The 23,410-nt window shown below is 35.2% G+C and overlaps 1 protein-coding gene across 13 annotated transcripts in view; it reads left to right on the forward strand.

The window, feature by feature from the left end:
* LOC128234225 (5'-AMP-activated protein kinase subunit gamma-1-like) overlaps positions 1–23,410 on the forward strand; it is a 221,045-nt gene that overhangs the window by 166,735 nt on the left and 30,900 nt on the right. Inside the window, exon 1 of one of the 13 annotated variants that reach the window (XM_052948415.1) lies at positions 16,530–17,165. The exons of the other annotated variants lie outside the window; for them this stretch is intronic. Within the exon in view, the coding sequence (XP_052804375.1) occupies positions 17,120–17,165 (46 nt within the window). The 5' untranslated portion in view covers positions 16,530–17,119. Of the gene's footprint in view, positions 1–16,529; positions 17,166–23,410 lie in introns of those variants that run through there. 13 annotated transcript variants of the gene reach the window in all.

Below are 23,410 nucleotides of genomic sequence, written 5' to 3' on the forward strand. Positions count from 1 at the left end.
TGTGGGGGTGGGGTTAATAGGCATATACCTAAGCCTGCTTGTTAAAAGGAAAAAAATGTATTAGATATTGTCATTTCAGCCTTGGTCCATGTAGACAATAGCATCTGCTGAGAGTTGGCATAGCTGGTAAACTCATGTTTCGACACTTAAGGGTGTCAGGCAGTCAGAGGGGGCTGGCAGGAATGAAAATCTAGCAATTAAGTTATGGTTGCCTTACAGTAAGGGTGCAATAAATTTGTTCCCTCTAAGTATTGATGGCATAGATAATGGAAATTCCTGTAGTTATTTCTGGTTTATTGTCTTGTCAAGGAAAAATGTCGAGGTTAATACTATCTAGAGCCTTTATTGGCATTTTGTTTATATTGGTGGCATTGGCAAAAAGAAGACGTAGAAAAAGTTATATGATCTTTGACACATTATGAGTTATTTACATCAAACTTGGTACACATGTTCAAAAGTACCATATACATATATGAAGCAGGGTACTGTTCTCTTGCTAAAATACTTGCTTGAGGCCACACCAAATTGATATTTCGTTCCGCGGATTTATTTTTATTTTTTTGTGCGCCCGCACCTCCATTTTGATCGCCAAGCAGATTTTTTCAGATAATAATTTATTAAAAGGCTAAAAATAATCAAGTTTAATTTTTCTACACTAGTTTTCGTGTTTTTGTAAAGGGAAGTTACCGATGCTTAGTGTTTTTATACTGTATATCGATCGGTTTAGCATGGGTTCAATAAATTCAATCAAAATGGCCGCTTCCGGTATAAACAATGTGGCTCGAAGTTTGGAAATTAAATCTTATTTTTGACAATAAATATGTTTTGAGCATGCTTAAAGTCATTGTTGATCGTCTCATGCACTAAAGGATCATTATTTAAAGCAATCATTATGAAATAAAGCATATGTATCTGAGACTGGTAGCGATTATATTGCGTAATTAGTGACTCGTTTTGAATGGAAATCCGAATGATCAACTTAGTACCATTTTATTCAAGTCATAATACAAGGGACCAACATCATACCTCGTTACGACGATGCTGAAGATGTCACAGGTCAACTTAACTGGAACATGAGTCATTGTTTGGTCCAAATTGATGTATCAAGCTCATTTTTGATCAAATTCTGACAAAGCAACAGTTTTGAACAAATATCTTTTCACAAATAGCGATATAAACACTGGTCTGGATATACCTCAACATAAGTAAGCCTAAATTTATCACCTTATATTTTGTTTTTATTTGCAACATAATCCGGGATTGTAATGCACTTGTCAATTGTAACCACTGCCCCGCCCTCCCCTCGCCCTTGTTCCAGGGGTATACCAGGGACAGCAGAGGCATATTGAAAATAGTCGGGGTTGCGGGCCATTTGGCAGGGATTTTACCAGCAGTGTGTCCCTGCAGGTCGGGTATTTTACCCGGGTTTTGAGAGACTGGAAGTCAAAATCCCCGCTATTATGGACTGGGGGTGGGGGGGCACATATACAATTGGCTGGTGCATAAAAACATCTAAATAACCAAAATAAGTACTCTGAAAAAAAAACCTTGTTCTTTTTGTTTTAATAAGCACATGTCATTGCATTTCCTGTGATAATAAAAACAAAATTTAGTCTATGTTATATGGAGTCTGATGTTTGATGATGCCAGTGTGTAAGTGATCATTTTTTACAAATCTAAAATCAATCCTAAGTTATGTCTAAATACAGTTGCATATTATGTTAAACTGATTCAGGTAGATTTATATAAGTTGTTTCAAACTTTACTAAAAGCAGGGTTATTTATTATTATGAATGATCGTCATATTAAAGTACGTTTTAATTATATAAGAAATTAGATTTATCCATATAATGTTTGTACTAAACACGGATGAATAAATAGTATGTTTTCCGACATTTTCCCAATGTCCATTAGAGGTTCAGTTCAAGATGGCATTAAAATGGCTTTAAGGGCAATTATTTTGAACAATCTTTCTTATTTATATTGAATATAAGGAAAAATATATTTTTCGCTCTTCGCTCGCTTCGGTTTTTATGAAAACTGTCAAAAATTTTTTTTTCTTTTTTTCGCTCGCTCGCTCCAATTTTTTTGGCAAAAATCTGAGGAACTAAACATTAATTTGGTGTGGCCTGAGTAATGTAGAAAAAGAGTCATGACAGTGTTGCCGTGTACCCCTGCCTTGTGGATGCCTTAAAGGGACTATCTCGCAGATTTTATGTTGGCAACAATTTTTTGAAACTTTGAAAATGAGCTATTTTTTTCGTTTCTTTTATATATTAATATCAAACAGTAACTGACTGAATCTGATAGTCATTGGAATAGAATTTTGTAATTTCAGGCCTATATTTAGTTTACAAGGGTGTAACAAAATTAATGTTTTGAGCAAAAGAGCATTTTCTTAATATTTTAAATACAGTTGAACCCTGTTGGGTCGAACTCACTAATGGCTCGTATTTATCATTGGCTCAAACTGGATGTAAAGAATGGAATTGTTTCTGCTGAATGTAAGCATTCCTGCTTGGCCTGAATTTCCAGAAGCGCAAGGTATTTTCACCGGTCCCTTGGAGTTTGAGCCAACAATGTTCAACTTAAGTTATGAAAAACAGAGCTCTTATTTGAAATTTTGATAATAATGCCTTCGCATTAAATATTTACGATTTTGTTGCCATTTCACAAAACAAAATCGACATTTCACAAAACAATAAAAAAAAATAGTTGTCTGACCCTATGAAACCTTCAATTTCTACACAATTTATTTGTCTGGTACAGGATTGTTATTGGCAATATATTAGAGAACTAGCTAGACAGTTATGGAAGGTTGCTGCACCCTGTCCTTTTTTGGCAGCACCCTTCTGCATTCCTGGAGACCAGCATCGGCTACCTTCTGCCTTCTTAGAATTAAATGCTTAACACCAAATATTAGTATCAAAAATTGATTAGAACCTTTTATAAATACATACAAACTTTATATATTTGGTTCTTTAAACCTAAATTACTTTAATTAATTAATTCAAGTTCGTCACAGCCCGATACACTGTGTCCTTTTCTTTCTTAGCACCCTTCCCTCTTCTGCAGCACCCTGCCACTCTTCTGCAGCACCCTGTCCCTCTTCTGTAGCACCCTTCCCTCTTCTGCAGCACCCTGTCCCCCTTTGCAGCACCCTAATTCCCTCTGCTGCAGCACCCTGTCCCTCTTCTGCAGGACCCTGTCCCTTTTAAAACCTGAATATATGAAAAGCTAGTTTTACCTTCATTTTACATCTTCAATTTTTTTCACATTTGCATAATCTTTGGTGATACGATACAATTCAGCATTCTTTAACAATACATGAAATTCTCTTAGTGATAGAATGGATATCAAATGGCTAAGGCTTAATCAACCATATGTTGTGGTTACTGTACAGAAAGGTAGAGAAAATGGGAAATTATTTTATTTCACACAATTTACTGATATCATTGTATTGTTTTCATACATACTCATTTTGACTGTTACATTACTATGAAAGTATCATATTAAAAGTAAACTGTATTTTCTTATACTAATAATAGTACCAAAATCATGGTGTTAATTTCCATGAATGATAAAAAGCTAAAAAAAATAAAAATCATTAGGGCTGGAACTTAAAAGTAGGGTTGGTCGGGTAACCATATCCACACCATCATTTTTATTTGGCCTAAACATAAGTAACACATCATAAGTAAAATTTGAAAATGTTTTAACACTCTTTTTGTTTTAAAGTAATTTATACAGTTTTCATTCAAATAATATCAATCATGTTCATGTTTATATAATGGTACATTTCATCATCATGATATTGAACGTGACCTTGGTCATGTTTTTATTATGCACAAGATGTCAGCAGATATTGGGTTTTCCATTCTAAATATAGTTAGGAAATTCCTGTGTTGAAGATCGGTCTATTATTTTGCCAAGGGAAGGTAGCATGGATCTTATGGTTATAGAACTGTTAAAGGTTAATTATTCTATGCTTACAATACATGACAAGAAAAAAAGTTGATGCATAGCATCAAGTCGGCGCAATGAAATTAGAAGAAAAACGTGCATGCAGATAACCAAAAATGGTTATTATTTCAATGATAATATTTTGTTTCATGTTGGGTGTACATATGCTCGAAGGACATTAGTGTTATTTTTTCCCCAAGCTAATCCTCCGGTTAAAACTGAATAATAACAAAAATATACATACGTTTCTTCGGATTAAATAGAGTCAATGGTCTAATACATAGATTTCAATAGCATGAAATTCACCTTTTATTTGCACCGGCATGTTCTGTGAATTCCTTGCTTTATATTTTGTACAAGTTTATGTAACACATTTCACTCATATGAGTATATAGAATGGGGGTAAAAATACTATATATCAAAGGGGAATTATCTGGAGTTCATTCTTTCGAATGGCATTTTCAAAACAAACAAATAAGCTCAAGGTTATTTTTTTTTTAAACTCGGCATTTTTGCTGTCACCAAGGGAGATCACTGCGTAGGAGGTTTACAGACATAAAGGATATTTTAATAGTACCGTGTAACTTTCATCTATATCAATCGGAACACCTCGGCCTGTATCTATCTCGGAGATGGCCGAGTTGTTATGATTGAGTTGGTATTTAAAATCAAAACGATAAGCAGGGCTATTATAATTCAAGGTTTCATGATCAATTAAAGTGTAAAGTTTTATAAAACAAACTAAACTTCATATTTTATCATGCAACGTGGAAACTGTTGAAAGCATTGTTCTGCAATTCATGAACTAGTCCCTAAGTTGGAATATTTCTAAAGTAATATCAAATATAGTCGGCGCCCTTCTGGGCGCCGACTAATTATATAAGTTAACATATTGAAATTTTAGCCCAGCATATTCATGCAAAAGAGAACATTATTTAACTTTGCAGCATTTTTTCAAACTTAGACATGAGGGGTAACTCTTCCTGATCTGTATAATTATATGTTGTATTTGCATCCCCTGTGAAGTTGGAAATGTAAATATTGTAAAGAACAAATTAAAACTGTCTTTATAAAAATAGTTTAAAAACTGGGGTGTTTGATTAGTTCAACTTTTTTTATTTAAGTACTCTGACAGTCAGGTATCCTTGCACCTAAGAAAATTAAGGAATCAGGTCATAAACTACCTCAAATGATGACTATACAGTTTAAGAAGTGTTCCAAAGAGTTATCTTGTTTGTTCACAGGCCTTGACCAGTCAGTTCAACTTTCTGACCGATTTTATATTGAATTAAGAATTTTTGACCCAAATAGGCTTGCACACTTCAGAGGGGTAATTTAAGTTTAATTATTCGTAAGCTAACCATTTCTTTAATACTCTCATAAAAAAAATCAAAAAAGCTTTTGAGATACTAATGTACATGTAGTTCAACTCTTGTAAAAATTGTTCTGGGGGTTGTATTTATAATGTATCATGTGTAGGAGAAAATAACAATTAAGTGCATTTATTTAAAAATACTCACTGCTTTTCATGAAATATAGAGGTATTTATAATTTATGCTATTTTCTGACATATCTTCATTGTTTGTTGTGCAAACATTGTTTGTGTTGTCTTCATCCAGCTTAGATAAAGGCAGGTGTCGGAGATAACAAAAACACTTATAATTAGTTTTCTCTTGAGGATGCAAAGTGTTTGTGTTTTAAAGAATTTAGGTATAACTATTATCATTTCTTTATGCACAAATCCCTCATTTCAGCCATTTAGTTTCTTTGTAAACACAGTGATCAGTTTCGACCTAATTTAACCAGCGAGCTTAATTTGAAATGGATTCAGTTTTCAATGGTGATACTATCTAAATCATATTGCGTGGTGGAAATTGAATTAACATCGGTGACCGACATAAAGCCAAGTAGCTTAAAATAGCTTGCATAGTCACGTGCCAATAACACCATACAGCCATCCTTCTGCATAATATATTATATTGGAAACAGAAAACCCAGGTTGACCTCGAGAATTTGCACTATTGAGCCTGGATTTATTTATCTGAGTCAAGGTCACATAAGTTTGTTCATCGTCAAGTGGTTCACCATAAAAACAGAGCACTGATTTTTGCACATGGTGCAGACTTGTTTGCAAACCAAAATAATCAGGGCAGTCCTGCATCGCACATAGTGTTATAAATTTGTCAAGACTTGTGATTTATAATTGGCTTATGTTCTGAAGGTGCAAAAAGGAAATCTGACAAGGATAATTTAAGCTAAGAGAGGGATTGTGACACAAATGAAAGACAGTGCTTTCTGGAGATTTATTAAGCCAGACTTAAATCATATTTTCCGGAAGGTGGACTTGATTTTCTGCAGAAAAAACACCTGCAAAGTGTGCTGGATTCAGGTGTGCATTATCGAACAGAAGGGACCTTTTGGTTAACTTGTGTTTGAAGGAGAAAAAAATGTCAACACTTACAAAACGAAGAAGAAAGTTAAGTCTTCGCCTGAAATTCAGTAAGTGGCTTTGATTAACAATATAAATGTACGTTATTAAGGTAAATCTGATTAGTGCATTTGTTATAGACCACGTTTTCTTATGACGGCATCGTGGGCTGCATTCCTAGAATGGGCAGGCTGGTTCCCAGCATGGGGGTATGTGAGATTAGTTGATGGCCTGTGACTTAGTCTGTCAAGATTTTTTTTTTTCTGGTACTTTCCCTCCACAATATAAGACAAAACTTGCACACAAAATGTAGTCAAGGAGAGTGACTTAACATTAGTTAATATAACTTTATTCACAACAAGTGAAATAAATAAATTTAAATAAACTCCATTTTGATGCAAATCTTTTCTTTTGCCTGATGGTTGGGGTTATGGACTAGTAAGTAACTTTAGTTTTATATATATAGGGCTTAGACACCTTAAACGGGATTAAATTCATCTCCAAAATCATGGAGCTGAAACATGTTAAATGTACGTTTTTGCCATATTATGCCATTTTGCTGGACACAGTTGTGAGCCATGGTATTTATTAATAAATTTGCACTTTCAAATTTATTCTTGTGTCCTTGAAGTGCTATTTGGATCTACCGTATTTGTCCTTCCAGATGCACTTCTTCTAAAAGATAACGTGTTCTAGTAGGGGTATTTTGTTTGTAATTTATCCGATTATTAACAGGTTTATATGATCTTGTTTCATCAATTACATGAGTTATTATGATCCAAATGTGATGAAATATCAATTTAAAATATTGAAAACAATCACATCAATTGCTAATTATATTGACAGTACACGCGTCTGTGAGAAATATATATTGTTAATTTCAGTCAGCTTCACTATATATTTCTCACAGACGCGGGTACTGTCAATATATAGCAAAGCTGACTGAAATTAACAAAGCTCACCAATTATCTCCATATAAAGAACTGGCAGAATTTTTTATTATTTCTAGTTGGCACTTAAGATTGTGTGTTTTATCGCTAATTCAGGGGGTTTCCATTCCATGGTTTCTAGGTTTGTGCAAGTATAAGCCATGTGACACTATTACCTTAACAAGGTGATACAGTTTACTTATATTGTGTTACTTACATAGCAACTTAAATATCCAAATTAAACATGCTTTGTAGACGATAAAATGATTTTTCCAAAATAAAATTATTTTCTTATTCAACTGAATTTGATTTCACAAAAGAATATTAGAACATCAACATCATTGCGGCCCTGGCTCACTGCCCGGTCCTCGTCTGTCTGAGAGTCGCAGCAAATTTGGGGTTAGTATATTCAATAAGCTGGCCCCAATTTCTCGAAATTTTTAAGTCCCTTTTAACAGGATTAAGATAAGCTCGCTATTGTTGTGTTTCAATAATTTGCATAATATTTACATTTACTAAGAGTTTTTATACTTGAGATTGGAATTATGTTGATGATAATTACAGCAAACCATTTTTCATTTAACAAAATTCAATTAAGGTATGTGTGTTTTGGCTAATTGAAATAAGCTACCTTAGTCTGTTAAGCCTAAGAAGTTTCAAGAAATTGGGGCCTGGAGTCTTTACTTTGACCTTGGTCCTGCATGTCTGTTGGGACAAATACGGTAAATGTATAATTCCATGCTCAGTTTAATGTCATTTGCATGAACAGGCATGGTGAATGGATTATATCAAATTGCATAAATGTGCAGTATGTGATGCATTTAATGGGGGAGAATGAACAGGGAAAAACACTGTTATCTTTTACATGCATGCATGCCGTTCTCTCTATTCAATTTCATGTGGGTTTATAAGGGAAAGACAAGTCTGGTGCAATGTCCATATTGATGTATATTCAGTGGGGGGGGGATGCCCCTTTTTAGAGCTGAAATTCCGTCCCCTTTCCCTCCTGAAAGTTTTTTCTCCTACCCAGGTAAGAAAAAACTTTAATATGTTTTTTTGTTATCTGTTTTTGTTTTGGAGGAGCAATGACCTAGATATTAAGCAAATGTAGCTATACAGTGTCATTTATGAGTATACCCATAGGTTTGCTGAATAGAAGGTTTGAAAACAAGTTGAACATAATTACATGAACCATGTTAGGATTTTTTCTTTTGCCAAAAACGACACTTTTTCTCCACCCAAAGGGCCCAGCCACCAGTGGAACAAAAACTGATAGTGTAGGAACCTTGATAATAAGGCCTTGGATAACTCTAATTAATCTAATTGTTGAGTTATGCCCCTTTATCATCATTTAGAGCTGCTTAAATCCTGTGCGCTTAGTTAAGTTAGTGTTACATTGATTTTTTAAAGGAATTCTGGAATATCACAGATTTACAAAGGATATTAAGTCAGATTTTTTTTAAGATTATAATCACAAATGCGTTATACATTTTTTTAAGTCCAATATTGCACTAAATATGGGTCAGTCATGCCAACCAGATTATGTATCACAGTATTCCATTTTGTTCCATTCCCCTGACAGTTCTCACAAGTAATTGATATGTATTGATGTAACTATCCTGCTGCATCTATCATCTATTTCAGTCAGTTCATTTTTCTTCCCAATGTTTGCCATGTGTGCAAGCCGCTGACGTTTGTGTTGGAAACATTGCAAACTTCAGCTTTGTCTCCACTCCAACTCCCATGCTTCCCTACCCCATAATTTACAATCCCCCACCCTCCCCCCACCCTGGACAAACAAATTTTAAAGGGGATATATTGTAGTTACCTGTGACCCACTACTGGTAGGTCTGTCTGTCGGTTTATTGTGGTTTTCCTTGTCTGGAGCATAACTTAAAAACTACTGGATGGAATTTAATTAAACTTCTTACAATGGTTATATATACTCAGAGGTAGTGCAGTGTACAACAACCATTACTCTAATTACAGAGTTATTGCCCTTTTGTTACTTTTTCTTGTCTGGGACATTAGGCCTAAAAAAAATACATTTGGTTCGGGTTACCCGACCCTACCTACGGAATAGGCGCCGACCCTACCGTTTTTATAGTCAGTTTGAAAAAAAAATAAAAAAAATAAAAAAAAAAATCTCGTTTTTTTTTAAATTGCTTTTTAATATTAAGTTTAAACCTTAAATGCTTATACAGAGGATAGCTTTAACACCATTCTCCAATGATGAAAATTATTTTCTTATATAAAACCTAATAAAAAAAATAAATAAAAAAAAATAAAAAGCCTACCTACCCTACCTATTTTTTTTAAGGATGTAACCCTAACCAAACAATTTTTTTTTAGGCCTTATTTGAGACAAATGAATGGAATTTAATTAAACTGCATTCAATAATAAAGGGCATTGATAGGAAGTGCAGTGTACATGAACCATAACTCAATTTTAGCTTATAACAGAGTTATTGCCCTATATTACTTTTTCTTGTCAGGAGCATAACTTGAAAACTACTGGATGGAATTTAATTAAACTGCATTTAATAAAAAGCACATTGAGAGGATGTGTAGTATGTAAGAACCATAACTCATTTTAGCTAATTACAATTAGTTATTGCCCTTTGTTACTTTTTGTTCTGTTTTGTAACATTTCTTGGAAAATACTGCATGGAATGTAATTGAACTTCATAGAGTTATTGGCCTTTGTTACTATTTCTTGTCAGCAGCATTACTTCTAAATTACTTAATGGATTTTAATTAAACAACTCACATTAATTAAGCATGATAAGTGGAAGTTCATTGTATAGTAACCTCGGAGATATTGCATCTTGTCAAAGAAAAAGCTAACCATTCCTGTATCCAGGGGACATTCAGGGCTTTCGTTGTCACTCCTCTGACAGCTCCTGTTGTCACAAAAATTGGCCTGAAATACACAACCCTTAGGACAAAATAAACCTTCTTTTATAAAATCTCTTTGCAACTAGTAAATATGTTAGTGTACTTTTAGTCTCTTAAAATTCTTTGAAGCAAGAAGCTAAAAGAGGCCTAATAGCACCAAGGCACTAGGTCATATAAACAATTTAAATTTTAATTAAATTTGAAAATTTTATAGAATTTGTAACATTTATGTTGTCAGTTAATTAAGTATTGCCCTTAAGGCTTTTTTTAATTCAATGGTTGTTTTCATTTGAATTTGATAAAGTACTTAAAGGGATTCATTCACAGATTTTGTTTGCAACATTTTTTCTTTAATTTGTTCAATTCGAGTTATTTTTCTTTCTTTTATGGACAAACCCCAAACAGCAACTGTCATATACTGTTTTGAATTAAGATTTTTTGATACCTTGTGACAAAATAGAGGATCTTATGTCACATCTGAAGTGAATAACAAACTGACCCTATAAAATGTGAACAAGTTCCTTTAAGATTTAAAGTTTTGAACATCGGTGAAGAGTATTTGTAATGATTTAGTACAGTTCAATACTACGTTCTGTTAAAATATTCATGTAAATTAAGTGGCAGATAACATGTAGACCAAGGAGACTTGGAATTACATACTGTACTTTGGATGGACTGAACTTAAGGAAAATGTGAATTAAGGGGGATTGGTGTCAATGAATATTGAAGTGGATTTACAGTACACTCAACAAGTTAGACCCACTTTCCTCGCTCACTCCGAGGGATAAAGTCGATGATCGCGGGTTTCCTCCGAGGGTAAAACTGTTGCCCTCGCTAAAATCCCCCCGAGTTCCTCCGAGTGGCTGGCTTCACCGAGTTTAATATGAACGATACATGTAGCGTTGAGAATCGTCCGATTTTATGATCCCGCGGTGGAACTCCGAGTCTAATCAGATAAGCAAGAAATCATTCTTGTTTAGAAGTATTTATTTTTATGCTTATGCACATTGTTAAGCGTAAAAGATTCTTACATGTACCAGCGTTTAATTTGTATTTATGTCCGTAAACGCCAATTGAATATTGTCTTGAATTATAAACATTGAATCATTAAAGTATATCCACTAAGTTATTGCATCATAAAGCAGCCGACTATTTATGAGATTCTGAACCATGACCTCTCAAGCGCGTGATCAATACAATGTAGAATATACTATTTATTATTGGTGGTGAAAAATAGCTATGACGTTTAATGGAATTTTCCACAGAAAGCGAGGCAAGAAGGCTTTCAAAACCATGTGCTGTGAACTTTGAACGCGTGTTTGACCTCCTGATTTTCCGAAAATGTGTACCTAGAATTTCTCGGAAGAAATGTGTTTATCAGTCATTAGCAAAAACACGTTTATAAGATGCATGTGCAACTAGTGAAATACGACTGCATTCTCAGGGGTGTAGAAATGGGCCGGAAGCCGGTAAAATAACCCGGTTACTTTAGCATTTTCACCCGGCTATTTTCTCCGCATCAACAAAAATAAAATCTGTTATTTTCGTCATGTTTTTATGTTAACATCGGTTTAAAACCCCGATTGATGGTATTGTTTATTTTGGTTTCCGCGGGTTCGGGCTACAATACAGCATTAGCTTGATTCGTGACGTCATTAGTCGCATCCCCCTCTGGGATGTTTTCAAGTTATAGGTTTGGGTTTTCCAGCGTTCGGAATACAATGACATTAGCTCGATTCATGACCTCTTTAGTCGCATCCCCCCATGGGGATGTTTTGAAGTTTATGATTTGCGAAGCAATGGAGGGTGAAAAAAAGTATTTTTTTTCCAGACACCAAAAAGCGTAGTAAGTTTGCAACATGAGCGTGTCTGGCCTTCTGTTAGTCCTATTACCATTTACGCAACATTCCTTTTAATATAAGCGTGTTACCCGGATGTAAACAAAATGAAACAAGCTTGCGGTGATGTCACTGCTAAAAATAATCCATTATATTGATGAATTTTACATGTACCTTTGGTGAACCTTTGTACGCTTTGAACGTCACAAAGTGTCCAGATATTTCGTGTGGGTGTTAAAACAGAATAAGTTAGCTGCAGGTGAAATATTTAGAACCACAGAAAATGAAGTTAGATGTTTAATTTTACAGGGGATCACAGAGATTCAGTGGCTGAAAGTATATAATCGATAGAGATGAAATAACATATACGATTAGAAGGGAATTGCTAGCAAATGGCAAGGCATGTGGTCTGGAATGTTTTAATAGTATCCTGAATCTGAATTTGACAGTTATTTGGTTTATAAGTTAGCCCTCACTGGTGGGGGTGGGGTTGGGGGGTGGGGGTAGTATTCAGATTCATTTCAGTGGGGTAGTTCTCAGATTCAGTATCATATTCAAGTACATAAGTTTCCCTGTGTTACAAAATAAACATGCACCAGAACACTAGAAATTTTGGTTAAAAAAGGCTTAAATTCATCCCACAAGGGGCATTGGCCCCTTGACCCTAACTGGGGGAGGACACGCAGACTCCAACCCCCCACACACCCCCCGCCTACTTTTGGGATCTTCCCTGCTACTTAAATTAATTTCTACACCCCTGCATTCTTGTGGTAAGCTAACTTCATGCAAAACGGGCAGAGGAAAAAGAATAATAGCAATTTACTGGAGCCGTCGTAATCGGTTGAAAATTTTAATAAAATAAATATAACTTTAGCGTAGATTCTTATCTAGTGTCCGCAGAGTTTCGCGGAGTTAACCCCTCCGAGGAACGCCGAGTTCTTTATTCTTCGGTCGACTGATCACTCTCCGAGGGCCTTAAATTCAAACTCAGAGGAACGCGGACAGTCGATAAAATCATTGTGTTGGCCGCGATAGCAAAAATCCGCGGAGGGAAACAGAAAGTGGGTCTAACTCGTTGAGTGTACTGTATCATTGCTAATAATTTCCTTGTGTTTCTTTTTTTACTTTAAGGGCTTTAATTATCTGCTTGTTATCTGTGTTGTTTTCATTGAAATCTTCTCCAGAATATCAAGCCTTCTTTAGTAGAACAAAGTTGCAATCTGGAAATATATATTGTTGTTAATATATGCTATGACTCGAAATAAGTGTGACCTTGACCTTTAAATGTTAATTAAATTTAATATGAGAATTTAAACCCTGCAGCATGAAAAGTACTCCTACTTGCAATTTCTGTGATTAAATTTTTGTCCTTGCTCATTCAAGGAACAATAACATAACAGTGAATTTTGTATCATGTCTGTAAAAATGTCCTCGTTCTTTTTACCACATTAATACAAACAGTCTGCAAATGTACATCTTGTTAAATGGATTCAAGTTCCTGGGTCAAGGTCACTTGTCAAGGTCACAAGAGAAATTCTGACACTGACAGTTCTTGATGGCCTCTGAAATAACTGATTAGAGCAACAGGTGCATTCTACATTCCAGCATTGTTTAGCATCTTCAAGTTCCAGAGATAGCAATGTGACTGGAAAAAGTAACGGAAAAAATATAGTATTACACTTATCATCATGAAAATAAGATAGTATATAAATTATGTCACTTAAAAATCGTCCTGAATTAAGATAGTATTTTACTTAAAAATCGTAATGGAAATCAGATAGTATTTCACTTAAAAATCATTATTGTAGTATTTCAATTTAAATTCCTAATGGAAATAAGATAGTATTTCACTTAAAAATTGTAATGGAAATAAGATATTATTTCACTTAAAAATCGTAATGGAAATCAGATAGTATTTCACTTAAAATTCCTAATGGAAATAAGATTGTATTTCACTTAAAAATCGTAATGGAAATAAGATAGTATTCCACTTAAAAATCCTAATGGAAATACGATAGTATTTCACCTAAAAATCGTAATGGAAATACGATAGTATTTCACCTAAAAATCGTAATGGAAATAAGATATTATTTCACTTAAAATTCCTAATGGAAATAAGATTGTATTTCACTTAAAAATCGTAATGGAAATACGATAGTATTTTACCTAAAAATCCTAATGGAAATACGATAGTATTTCACTTAAAAATCGTAATGGAAATAAGATAGTATTTCACTTAAAAATCCTAATGGATGTGAGATATATTGCACTTTAAAATCATAACAGAAATAATTAAGTATTGCACTTTAAAATTGTGATGGAAAGGAGATAGCATTGAACTTAGAATTTGATATTAAAATAAGAGATCATTGGGTTTTAATATTTTGATGGAAATAAATTACCATTGCATTTATTACGGTGATGGAATACCATTGCTCTCTGAAATTGTGATGGAAATAAGATATAGCATATTTGCACTTAAAGATCGTAATGGAATTAAGAAAGCATTGCACTTAAAGATCGTAATGGAAAAAAAGATAGCATTGCACTTAAAGAATGTAATGGAAATTACATAGCTATTAAGTCGGAATAGAAATCACCTAAAAAATGTAAAATCTATAAAATGTTGAAAAATGAAGTGGGCACGATTTTTATAGCACTTTCTTAAGTTTTCTCCGTCTCTGTTTTGCAGTCAACTTGTTTATCTATGGAGTTGAGCAAACTTTGAGCAAACTTTGCAAATAAGTTTGAACTTGTGGATTGTTTCAGATAAACAAAACATTTGAGTTCATTAACCTTTGAATTTACTGATAAGAACATAGCTCTCATTAAGAGAGCTCAGATATTTATATAATTTACTACTCTCCATTGATTTACGTATATTGACTTCACTGACATTTACAAGACCTTCATATTAAAAGGAGGAAATTATGATGGAAGTGATTAATATCTGTATTAATTTTTGAAGAGAATACATGTCTTACAAGTAGCTTAAGTGTTTTGCTTAGAAAACGGGGATCAATATAAATTGTGGAAACAAAGCCGGTCTTACCAGCTGTGCATGGTGCGGCTAGAAGTTGGGAAGAAATACCGAATTATATAGTGACTGCAAGTGACAACGTTTACTGTCAGCTTCTCCTGACATAGATCAAGCAGCTCCTACTGACATAGATCGTGCAAACTGTTGTACGTGTTATTGCGGTTGTACAAGACATTGAGACTTTGCTAGGCTTGTAGTTGCCTTGTCTTAATTTTCGGTTGGCATGTCTTGTAGCTGCAAACATTTGTACCTTGTAGGCAAGTTTTAAATACCAGCGAATTTTGGGAAGTTTATGTTGGCTTAAAAATATGGCTTGTGGAGTTTTGTTTTAAGGACAATTTATGCCATAGTTTGCAAAGTGACCATTATGGGATTTGTTTGACAAACTTACTGAAAATTGTGTCCTTTCCGTGTGCATCTTAAAGTCACTATTAGATTAAGAATCAAATTATCTGGCGCAGAATGGAATTGATTGCAAAAATTGTAAACAAAGTTTGATGTGCTATTTTTGCTGCATGGTGAATGAAATTTAAATAGAAAAGGGGCAATACTTTTGGATATATACTTACTAACTCGTGAAGGTTCTAAAGTTCATAAAAAAAATTAAAAAGGAGACTTGTGTATCTCTGGGATTGAAGGTTACTTAAACTTCATCTTAAGTAGGTGTATTTTTGATAACAATGTTTTTTTTATCAGCTGCTTTAAAAATGCTGTGTTAGCGAAGTAAAGAAATAGCATGGCCTGGGCTATTATGTAAGGAAGGATAGCTGTGATAATATGTCATATTAATACGGAGAGAGATAATTTGTGTGTATAAAAAATGAGCACAGTGTTTGTTTTTTGCAAAGGAGAGCAAAATGTTCAAGTGAATAATTAGCTGAAAGAAAAGTTTTGGAGTTGTCATTATAAATCATTGTACCTAAGATGGCAATGTTTTTATGTTTAACACACTAAGACGGCATTCTGGAGCAAATGTTCGTACAGGTTTAAATTTGCATCACAAAGTAATTTTATGCTAAGTCATTAACTGAAACGCTTGTTTTTGAGCACTTAAAATCTCTGTATATTTTTATTTGCTGTTGTAAAGTTCTGTGGAGGTATATTTGGGTCTTGCAATAGTGTTTACAATTTTGCTCTTTGTATGTCTTAAATTCATGCGTTTTTGCAAAATTGTTATACTTGGAAATGTATAAGAAGATATTTTAGTCTCTTTTCAATACAACAGGTTTGCGATTTTTTATTAGCGATGGTTTGGAATTGCAAAAGACGAAATTTTAATTTCATGATGCAGAAAGAATTATTGTTGGTATCAATGTTAGATAATGGTTGTTTTAACTGCACAGCATTGGCTGCAATATGATGCATAATGCCAGACTTTGACTCTGATTTTCGTACTGGTTTGCAGACATGTTTTTGTTCTCAGCACAGCAGATAATCGGTGATGTAAATCTGGTTGACAACAGTTGTTCATCTCTGTGGAGTAACTATTGTAATCATCGCTCATTCAGTACGGAAATCCCAGAGTGAAAAGAAAAGGTCACGATTGGAATTGTCTTCCAAAAATAATTTGTTACATTTGCACACTGGGCATGAAAAAAAACTGGTTTTTATCCGCAAGAGTGAAAAAAGGAAAGAAGGAATTCAAGAGAAAATATGATGAAGAATGAATGATGCTATTTATTTTAATATAGTTTCTGTGTCATGCGTGGCTACATTATCAAATTTGATGAGAATCAGTCAACAACAAGTATAGAAAATGTGAGACGTAAATAATTGTTTCTATTCTCCAGCGCAAGAAATTCCAGAGCTAATGAATAAATGATACTATGGTTCCAGAAAGGAAATAAATAGTATAAACGTGGGAATATTTCTTAACTGCGGGTGAAGTTTAAAGTGCAAAAAAGTAAATGCATTGTAATTTTGTTATATTTAAGTGGTATTAACTATTTGTGTTATCAAAGATGGATTTTGTGTGAAACTTGACAATTATTGTTAATAATAAGTGCGGGATACTAGATAAGTGATGTTCAGGAAAAAAAGGAAGTTTGGGAGTTTAAAACTGAAGTTTGGTAAGTATATAAAAATTCTGAATTCAAAGACTTTTATTACAAAAATTATTTAGTAGATCTTGTTTCTTTTTGGGCTCCAACTTAATTGTTTCAAAGACCTAAAATGACTGAAAACAAATTTTTATTATATTGGTAGTGTTTCTTGCAAAAATTATATATACTAGTCAGCTTGTATGCGCAACCACTTAATTAAACCATTGAATGAATGGCAAGCTTAAATTCTAAACTGTCAAATCGGAATCTGTCCGGTAATACCTGTTTGCGGAGAATATGAGAGTGAGCACTTTGTTAATTACTGTTAATTATGACTTATTACCGTAGTAATTTTCCATTTTTAACCATTCTACATTTTACACACGTTATACATTAAAAAATGAGGTAACTTGGGTAACTTGAATGTTTCACATTTGTAATTAAATTGGATGGCATTGTTCCAGTTTGACTGTTTTCATCGTAAAAAAATATTGCATCATATAATACCAAAAGATAATTAAAAGAAATTTTAAATACAATATTCAAAGCATTCTTAATAAAATTTTGATTAACGTGTGAACTTTGAACTTATGCACCAGTCAATTACTCAAAGATAAAGAGTCGGTCATCTGTTTATAAACTTACCAAGCACCAGTCAATTACCCCCCCCCCCCCTCAAGGTCCCGAGAAAAACAGGGACTTCGACTTTCCGTCCAGCCAACCCTGGGCCCATTCCCCGCTATTTTCGCCACTTTCACTCAGCACTGCGGGGCCACCTGAAAGGTAAAGACACAGCCAAATTCCCCCGCCATCCCTGGTATACCCCCAAACCTAGGGGGGCTGTGGTTACAATTTACTGGCATATAAGGATAATGGAACTATGGGAACAAAATTATTACAAGTTAAAGCGAAGCAACATTACTTAGAAAATAATGTTATTAATCAGTAGTTATATGTATGACATGAGACATAATTGGGTCGTTTCTGTCTCAAGACAATCCAATTATTCCACAAACGTCGTCATGAAAGGATGATCACCTCCGTACAAAATTTGATTAGTTGCTGCTTCCTGGAGTGAAAAAAAGGCAAACAATCAGGAATTACGGTAATAATGTAGTCTCAGCTCAAAATCTGGAAGCTAATTTGTGAGGTGGAATTCTGGAAAATTGACTTGTAAAAGATCAGAAACGGTCATCTTAACCTGTTTGTAAAAGATCAGAAACGGTCATCTAAATCTGTTTGTAAAAGATCAGAAACGGTCATCTAAATCTGTTTGTGAAAGATTTGAAACGGTCATCAAAATCTGTTTGTGAAAGATCAGAAACAGTCATCTTAACCTTTTTGTAAAAGATCAGAAACGGTCATCTTAACCTGTTTGTGAAAGATCAGAAATGGTCACGGGCATCTAAACCTGTTTGTAAAAGATCAGAAATGGGCATCTAAACCTGTTTGTGAAAGATCAGAAACGGTCATCTTAACCTGTTTGTAAAAGATCAGAAGTGGTCATCTTAACCTGTTTGTGAAAGATCAGAAATGGTCATCTTATCCTGTTTGTGAAAGATCAGAAATGGTCATCTAAACCTGTTTGTGAAAGATCAGAAATGGTCTTCTTACTTGCAGAAAATGGTCTGCTAATTCGTCAAGTAGAAATCTTGAAAATCTACTGTGTTTGTAAAAGGTCAGTAATGGTCATTTTAACCTGTTACTTGCAGAAAATGGTCTAGCTAATTTGTCATGTAGAAATCTGGAAAATCGACTTTCTTTGTTAAAGGTCAGAAAGGTTCATTTTATCCCAGAAGTTACTCGCAGAAATTGCCATCTACAAAAAACCCCAATAATAATAAGTACATTATTATGTCTGGTGTTGTGTTAGCCTTTTATTCTCAGAATTAGCCACCATGAAAATAATAGCAATAACCATAAACCTCATATTCCGTCTGAGATGGTAGGGACATAATGTAATAGCTTTTGTGTTGTCCATTTTCCAGAAACCTGATATAACCTGGTATAATTCAGTATTCTGTTTTATTTTATTGTCATTACATATAACAGAACAATTATGATAGATATATAACATTTCTTAGCAGAGTGATTTCTGTGGCGTTTTTATATAAGTAATGTTTGAAAGAGGAAGCTGCTGCCTCAATTCTACAATAGTAGAAGTCACAAGGAAGTCAGTTAGCTGCTGCCTCAATTCTACAATAGTAGAAGTCACAAGGAAGTCAGTTAGCTGCTGCCTCAATTCTGCAATAGGACAGGTCACAAGGAAGTCAGTTAGCTGCTGCCTCAATTCTGCAATAGGACAGGTCACAAGGAAGTCAGTTAGCTGCTGCCTCAATTCTGCAATAGGACAGGTCAGAAGGAAGACAGTTAGCTGCTGCCTCAATTCTGCAATAGGACAGGTCACAAGGAAGTCAGTTAGCTGCTACCTCAATTCTGCAATAGGACAGGTCAGAAGGAAGTCAGTTAGCTGCTGCCTCAATTCTGCAATAGGACAGGTCAGAAGGAAGTCAGTTAGCTGCTACCTCAATTCTGCAATAGGACAGGTCAGAAGGAAGTCAGTTAGCTGCTACCTCAATTCTGCAATAGGACAGGTCACAAGGAAGTCAGTTAGCTGCTGCCTCAATTCTGCAATAGGACAGGTCAGAAGGAAGTCAATTAGCTGCTACCTCAATTCTGCAATAGGACAGGTCAGAAGGAAGACAGTTAGCTGCTGCCTCAATTCTGCAATAGGACAGGTCAGAAGGAAGTCAGTTAGCTGCTGCCTACATTCTGCAATAGGACAGGTCAGAAGGAAGTCAGTTAGCTGCTGCCTCAATTCTGCAATAGGACAGGCCACAAGGAAGTCAGTTAGCTGCTGCCTCAATTCTGCAATAGGACAGGTCACAAGGAAGTCAGTTAGCTGCTACCTCAATTCTGCAATATGACAGGTCAGAAGGAAGACAGTTAGCTGCTGCCTCAATTCTGCAATAGGACAGGTCAGAAGGAAGTCAGTTAGCTGCTACCTCAATTCTGCAATAGGACAGGTCAGAAGGAAGACAGTTAGCTGCTGCCTCAATTCTGCAATAGGACAGGTCAGAAGGAAGTCAGTTAGCTGCTGCCTCAATTCTGCAATAGGACAGGTCAGAAGGAAGTCAGTTAGCTGCTACCTCAATTCTGCAATAGGACAGGTCACAAGGAAGACAGTTAGCTGCTGCCTCAATTCTGCAATAGTAGAGGTCAGAAGGAAGACAGTTAGCTGCTACCTCAATTCTGCAATAGGACAGGTCAGAAGGAAGACAGTTAGCTGCTGCCTCAATTCTGCAATAGGACAGGTCAGAAGGAAGACAGTTAGCTGCTGCCTCAATTCTGCAATAGGACAGGTCAGAAGGAAGTCAGTTAGCTGCTACCTCAATTCTACAATAGTAGACGTCAGAAGGAAGTCAGTTAGCTGCTGCCTCAATTCTGCAATAGGACAGGTCAGAAGGAAGTCAGTTAGCTGCTACCTCAATTCTGCAATAGGACAGGCCACAAGGAAGTCAGTTAGCTGCTGCCTCAATTCTGCAATAGGACAGATCAGAAGGAAGACAGTTAGCTGCTGCCTCAATTCTGCAATAGGACAGGTCAGAAGGAAGTCAGTTAGCTGCTGCCTCAATTCTGCAATAGGACAGGTCAGAAGGAAGACAGTTAGCTGCTGCCTCAATTCTGCAATAGGACAGGTCACAAGGAAGTCAGTTAGCTGCTGCCCCAATTCTGCAATATGACAGGTCACAAGGAAGTCAGTTAGCTGCTGCCCCAATTCTGCAATAGGACAGGTCACAAGGAAGTCAGTTAGCTGCTGCCCCAATTCTGCAATAGGACAGGTCACAAGGAAGTCAGTTAGCTGCTGCCCCAATTCTGCAATAGGACAGGTCAGAAGGAAGTCAGTTAGCTGCTGCCTCAATTCTGCAATAGGACAGGTCAGAAGGAAGTCAGTTAGCTGCTGCCCCAATTCTGCAATATGACAGGTCACAAGAAAGTCAGTTAACTGCTGCCTCAATTCTGCAATAGGACAGGTCACCCGGAAGTCAGTAAGTCGCTACCTCAATTCTGCAATAGGACAGGTCAAACTGAAGTCAGTAAGCCGCTATCTCAATTCTGCAATAGGATAGGTCACACGGAAGTCAGTAAGCCGCTATCTCAATTCTGCAATAGGACAGGTCAAAAGAAAGTCAGTTAACTGCTGGCTCGATTCTGCAATAAGACGGATCACACGAAAGTCAGTTAGCTGCTACCTCAATTCTGCAATAAGACGGATCACATGGAAGTCGGTTAGCCGCTACCTCAATTCTGCAATAAGAAGGGTCACAAGGATTTCAGTAAGCTGCTGCGCCAATTGTGCAATAGGACAGGCCACAAGAAAGTCAGTTAATTAACTGCTGCCTCAATTCTGCAATAGGACAAATCACACGGAAGTTGGTTAGCCGCTACATCAATTCTGTAATAGGAAAGGTCACAAGAGAGTCAAGTTAGCCGCTACCTCAATTCTGCGAATAAACCCAATTTATATCTTGATTTAGTTCAAATTTGTTCATTTTACAAGGATTGTGAAACAAGTCATTTCAACATTATATTATTCACTCTCATTGGCACAATGTTAGTGTGGTCGCAGGTGTGTGGTCTTGTGTTGTGGGGGGAACCGGAGTACCTGGAGGAAACCCACTTGTTTGGCTTGTTGACCACAAACCAAACTCACATGCCTCCAGGGATGGAATCAAACTCGGGTCGCCTTGGTGAGAAGCGAGTGCTCTAACCACTGCCCTAATGGGATAATCACACCTTTATTGATTCTTTGTTGGCTCAAACAAAAAAGTATTACATTTGTGTATTTTTTCATTCATAGATATATATGACAAATTTTAAATAATTAAAGATGACATAGCTCCAATTTTCATACCAGCTCAAATGATCGAGTCTTCATCAAATTGACATCTTTTGAAAATTTTGCTTTTAAAATGAAAATTGAGCATTGGACCGAAAGATTAACTTGCTTATCAAAGCTTGAGAGTTTCAATATCTGCCTTCAAATTTTATTGATTTTTATATGCGCCCCACTGATTTTTAAGAAGTTTTTTAATCTATGTATCATTTTAATGAATCACTCACCATGATACAGCTTGAAAAGAAATATATTTTGTATATATACCATGTTTATCTGGTTGGGTGTACCGGTCAATTTTGCAAGGTAAATATTGGTGCTATATTAAATTACATTGTGGCTTAATTTCTCCTATTTTTTTGTCATAAAAGCTCCTATTTTACTCCTACTTTATTATTTGACACTAGTGAAGAACCTGTTCAAAACATCTATAAAAAGTGCTATTTTTAGAACAAATACGGTATTAGAACATTTGGAGGAAAACCACCATAACATTGTTGAAAATCAAAGCATCAATTAACTTGTTTTTACTGCAAATATACATGTAGTGAATATCTTTTGAAGTGGTTTTGTTTCTCTTGTTTTAATGCAATAAGATACCACCTCAAAGTTTCAATGTTCAAGATACAATACAAAGCATGTGATTAAGAATATAGTATTTTCTCATTCAGCATTTTGCAACTAGAAGGACACAGTATTTTAAGATTCAAAACATATCTGTTTCCGCATACACATGATGATAAATATAAGTGTTTTAAAGGACTATACATGGGGACAAATCTTACATGAATTAAGTGTTCGCTTACAATAAGACAAGTCTAAGGGGAATTAAACGTGTATGTATACAATTACAAGTGTATTTAAGGTGTTCACTTACAATTATCTGGATGTTTTGCAATCATTTGGACAAATTTAAGAGTGACTTCACATTTGGACAAATTATAAGGGTGGCTTAACATTTGGACAAATATAAGGCCAGAGTTTTTATATCTTTAGATTTACGGGAGCGCCGTACCTAAATATTGCAAAACCCAAATAAAAATAAAATTCATTTTCGTAGTTTTATTTTTATTTTTTCCGACGAACGTTGCTCCAAGGTTAAGAAAAAAATAAAATTAGTGTTCTTTAACCCATATCTCAGAACCAACTGGTGTACCAATTGTCATTCATTATCGGTCTTTTTACTGCACAAACAACGTAAACCAGTCGGAAATACGCGGGGAAACAGAACAGGTACCCGTTACCATAACAACGTCCTGTCAAAAGTGAAAGTACTTTTTGTCATACCTCTTATTTCTCACAATTTCTGCAGCTATATAGAAATGTTTTACTACAAAAACGTTCCGATGTTTATGTTTCATTATTTAAATCAAAC

The sequence above is a fragment of the Mya arenaria genome, chromosome 1 (genome assembly GCF_026914265.1).
Source record: "Mya arenaria isolate MELC-2E11 chromosome 1, ASM2691426v1".
NCBI classification, from domain to species: Eukaryota; Metazoa; Mollusca; class Bivalvia; order Myida; family Myidae; genus Mya; species Mya arenaria.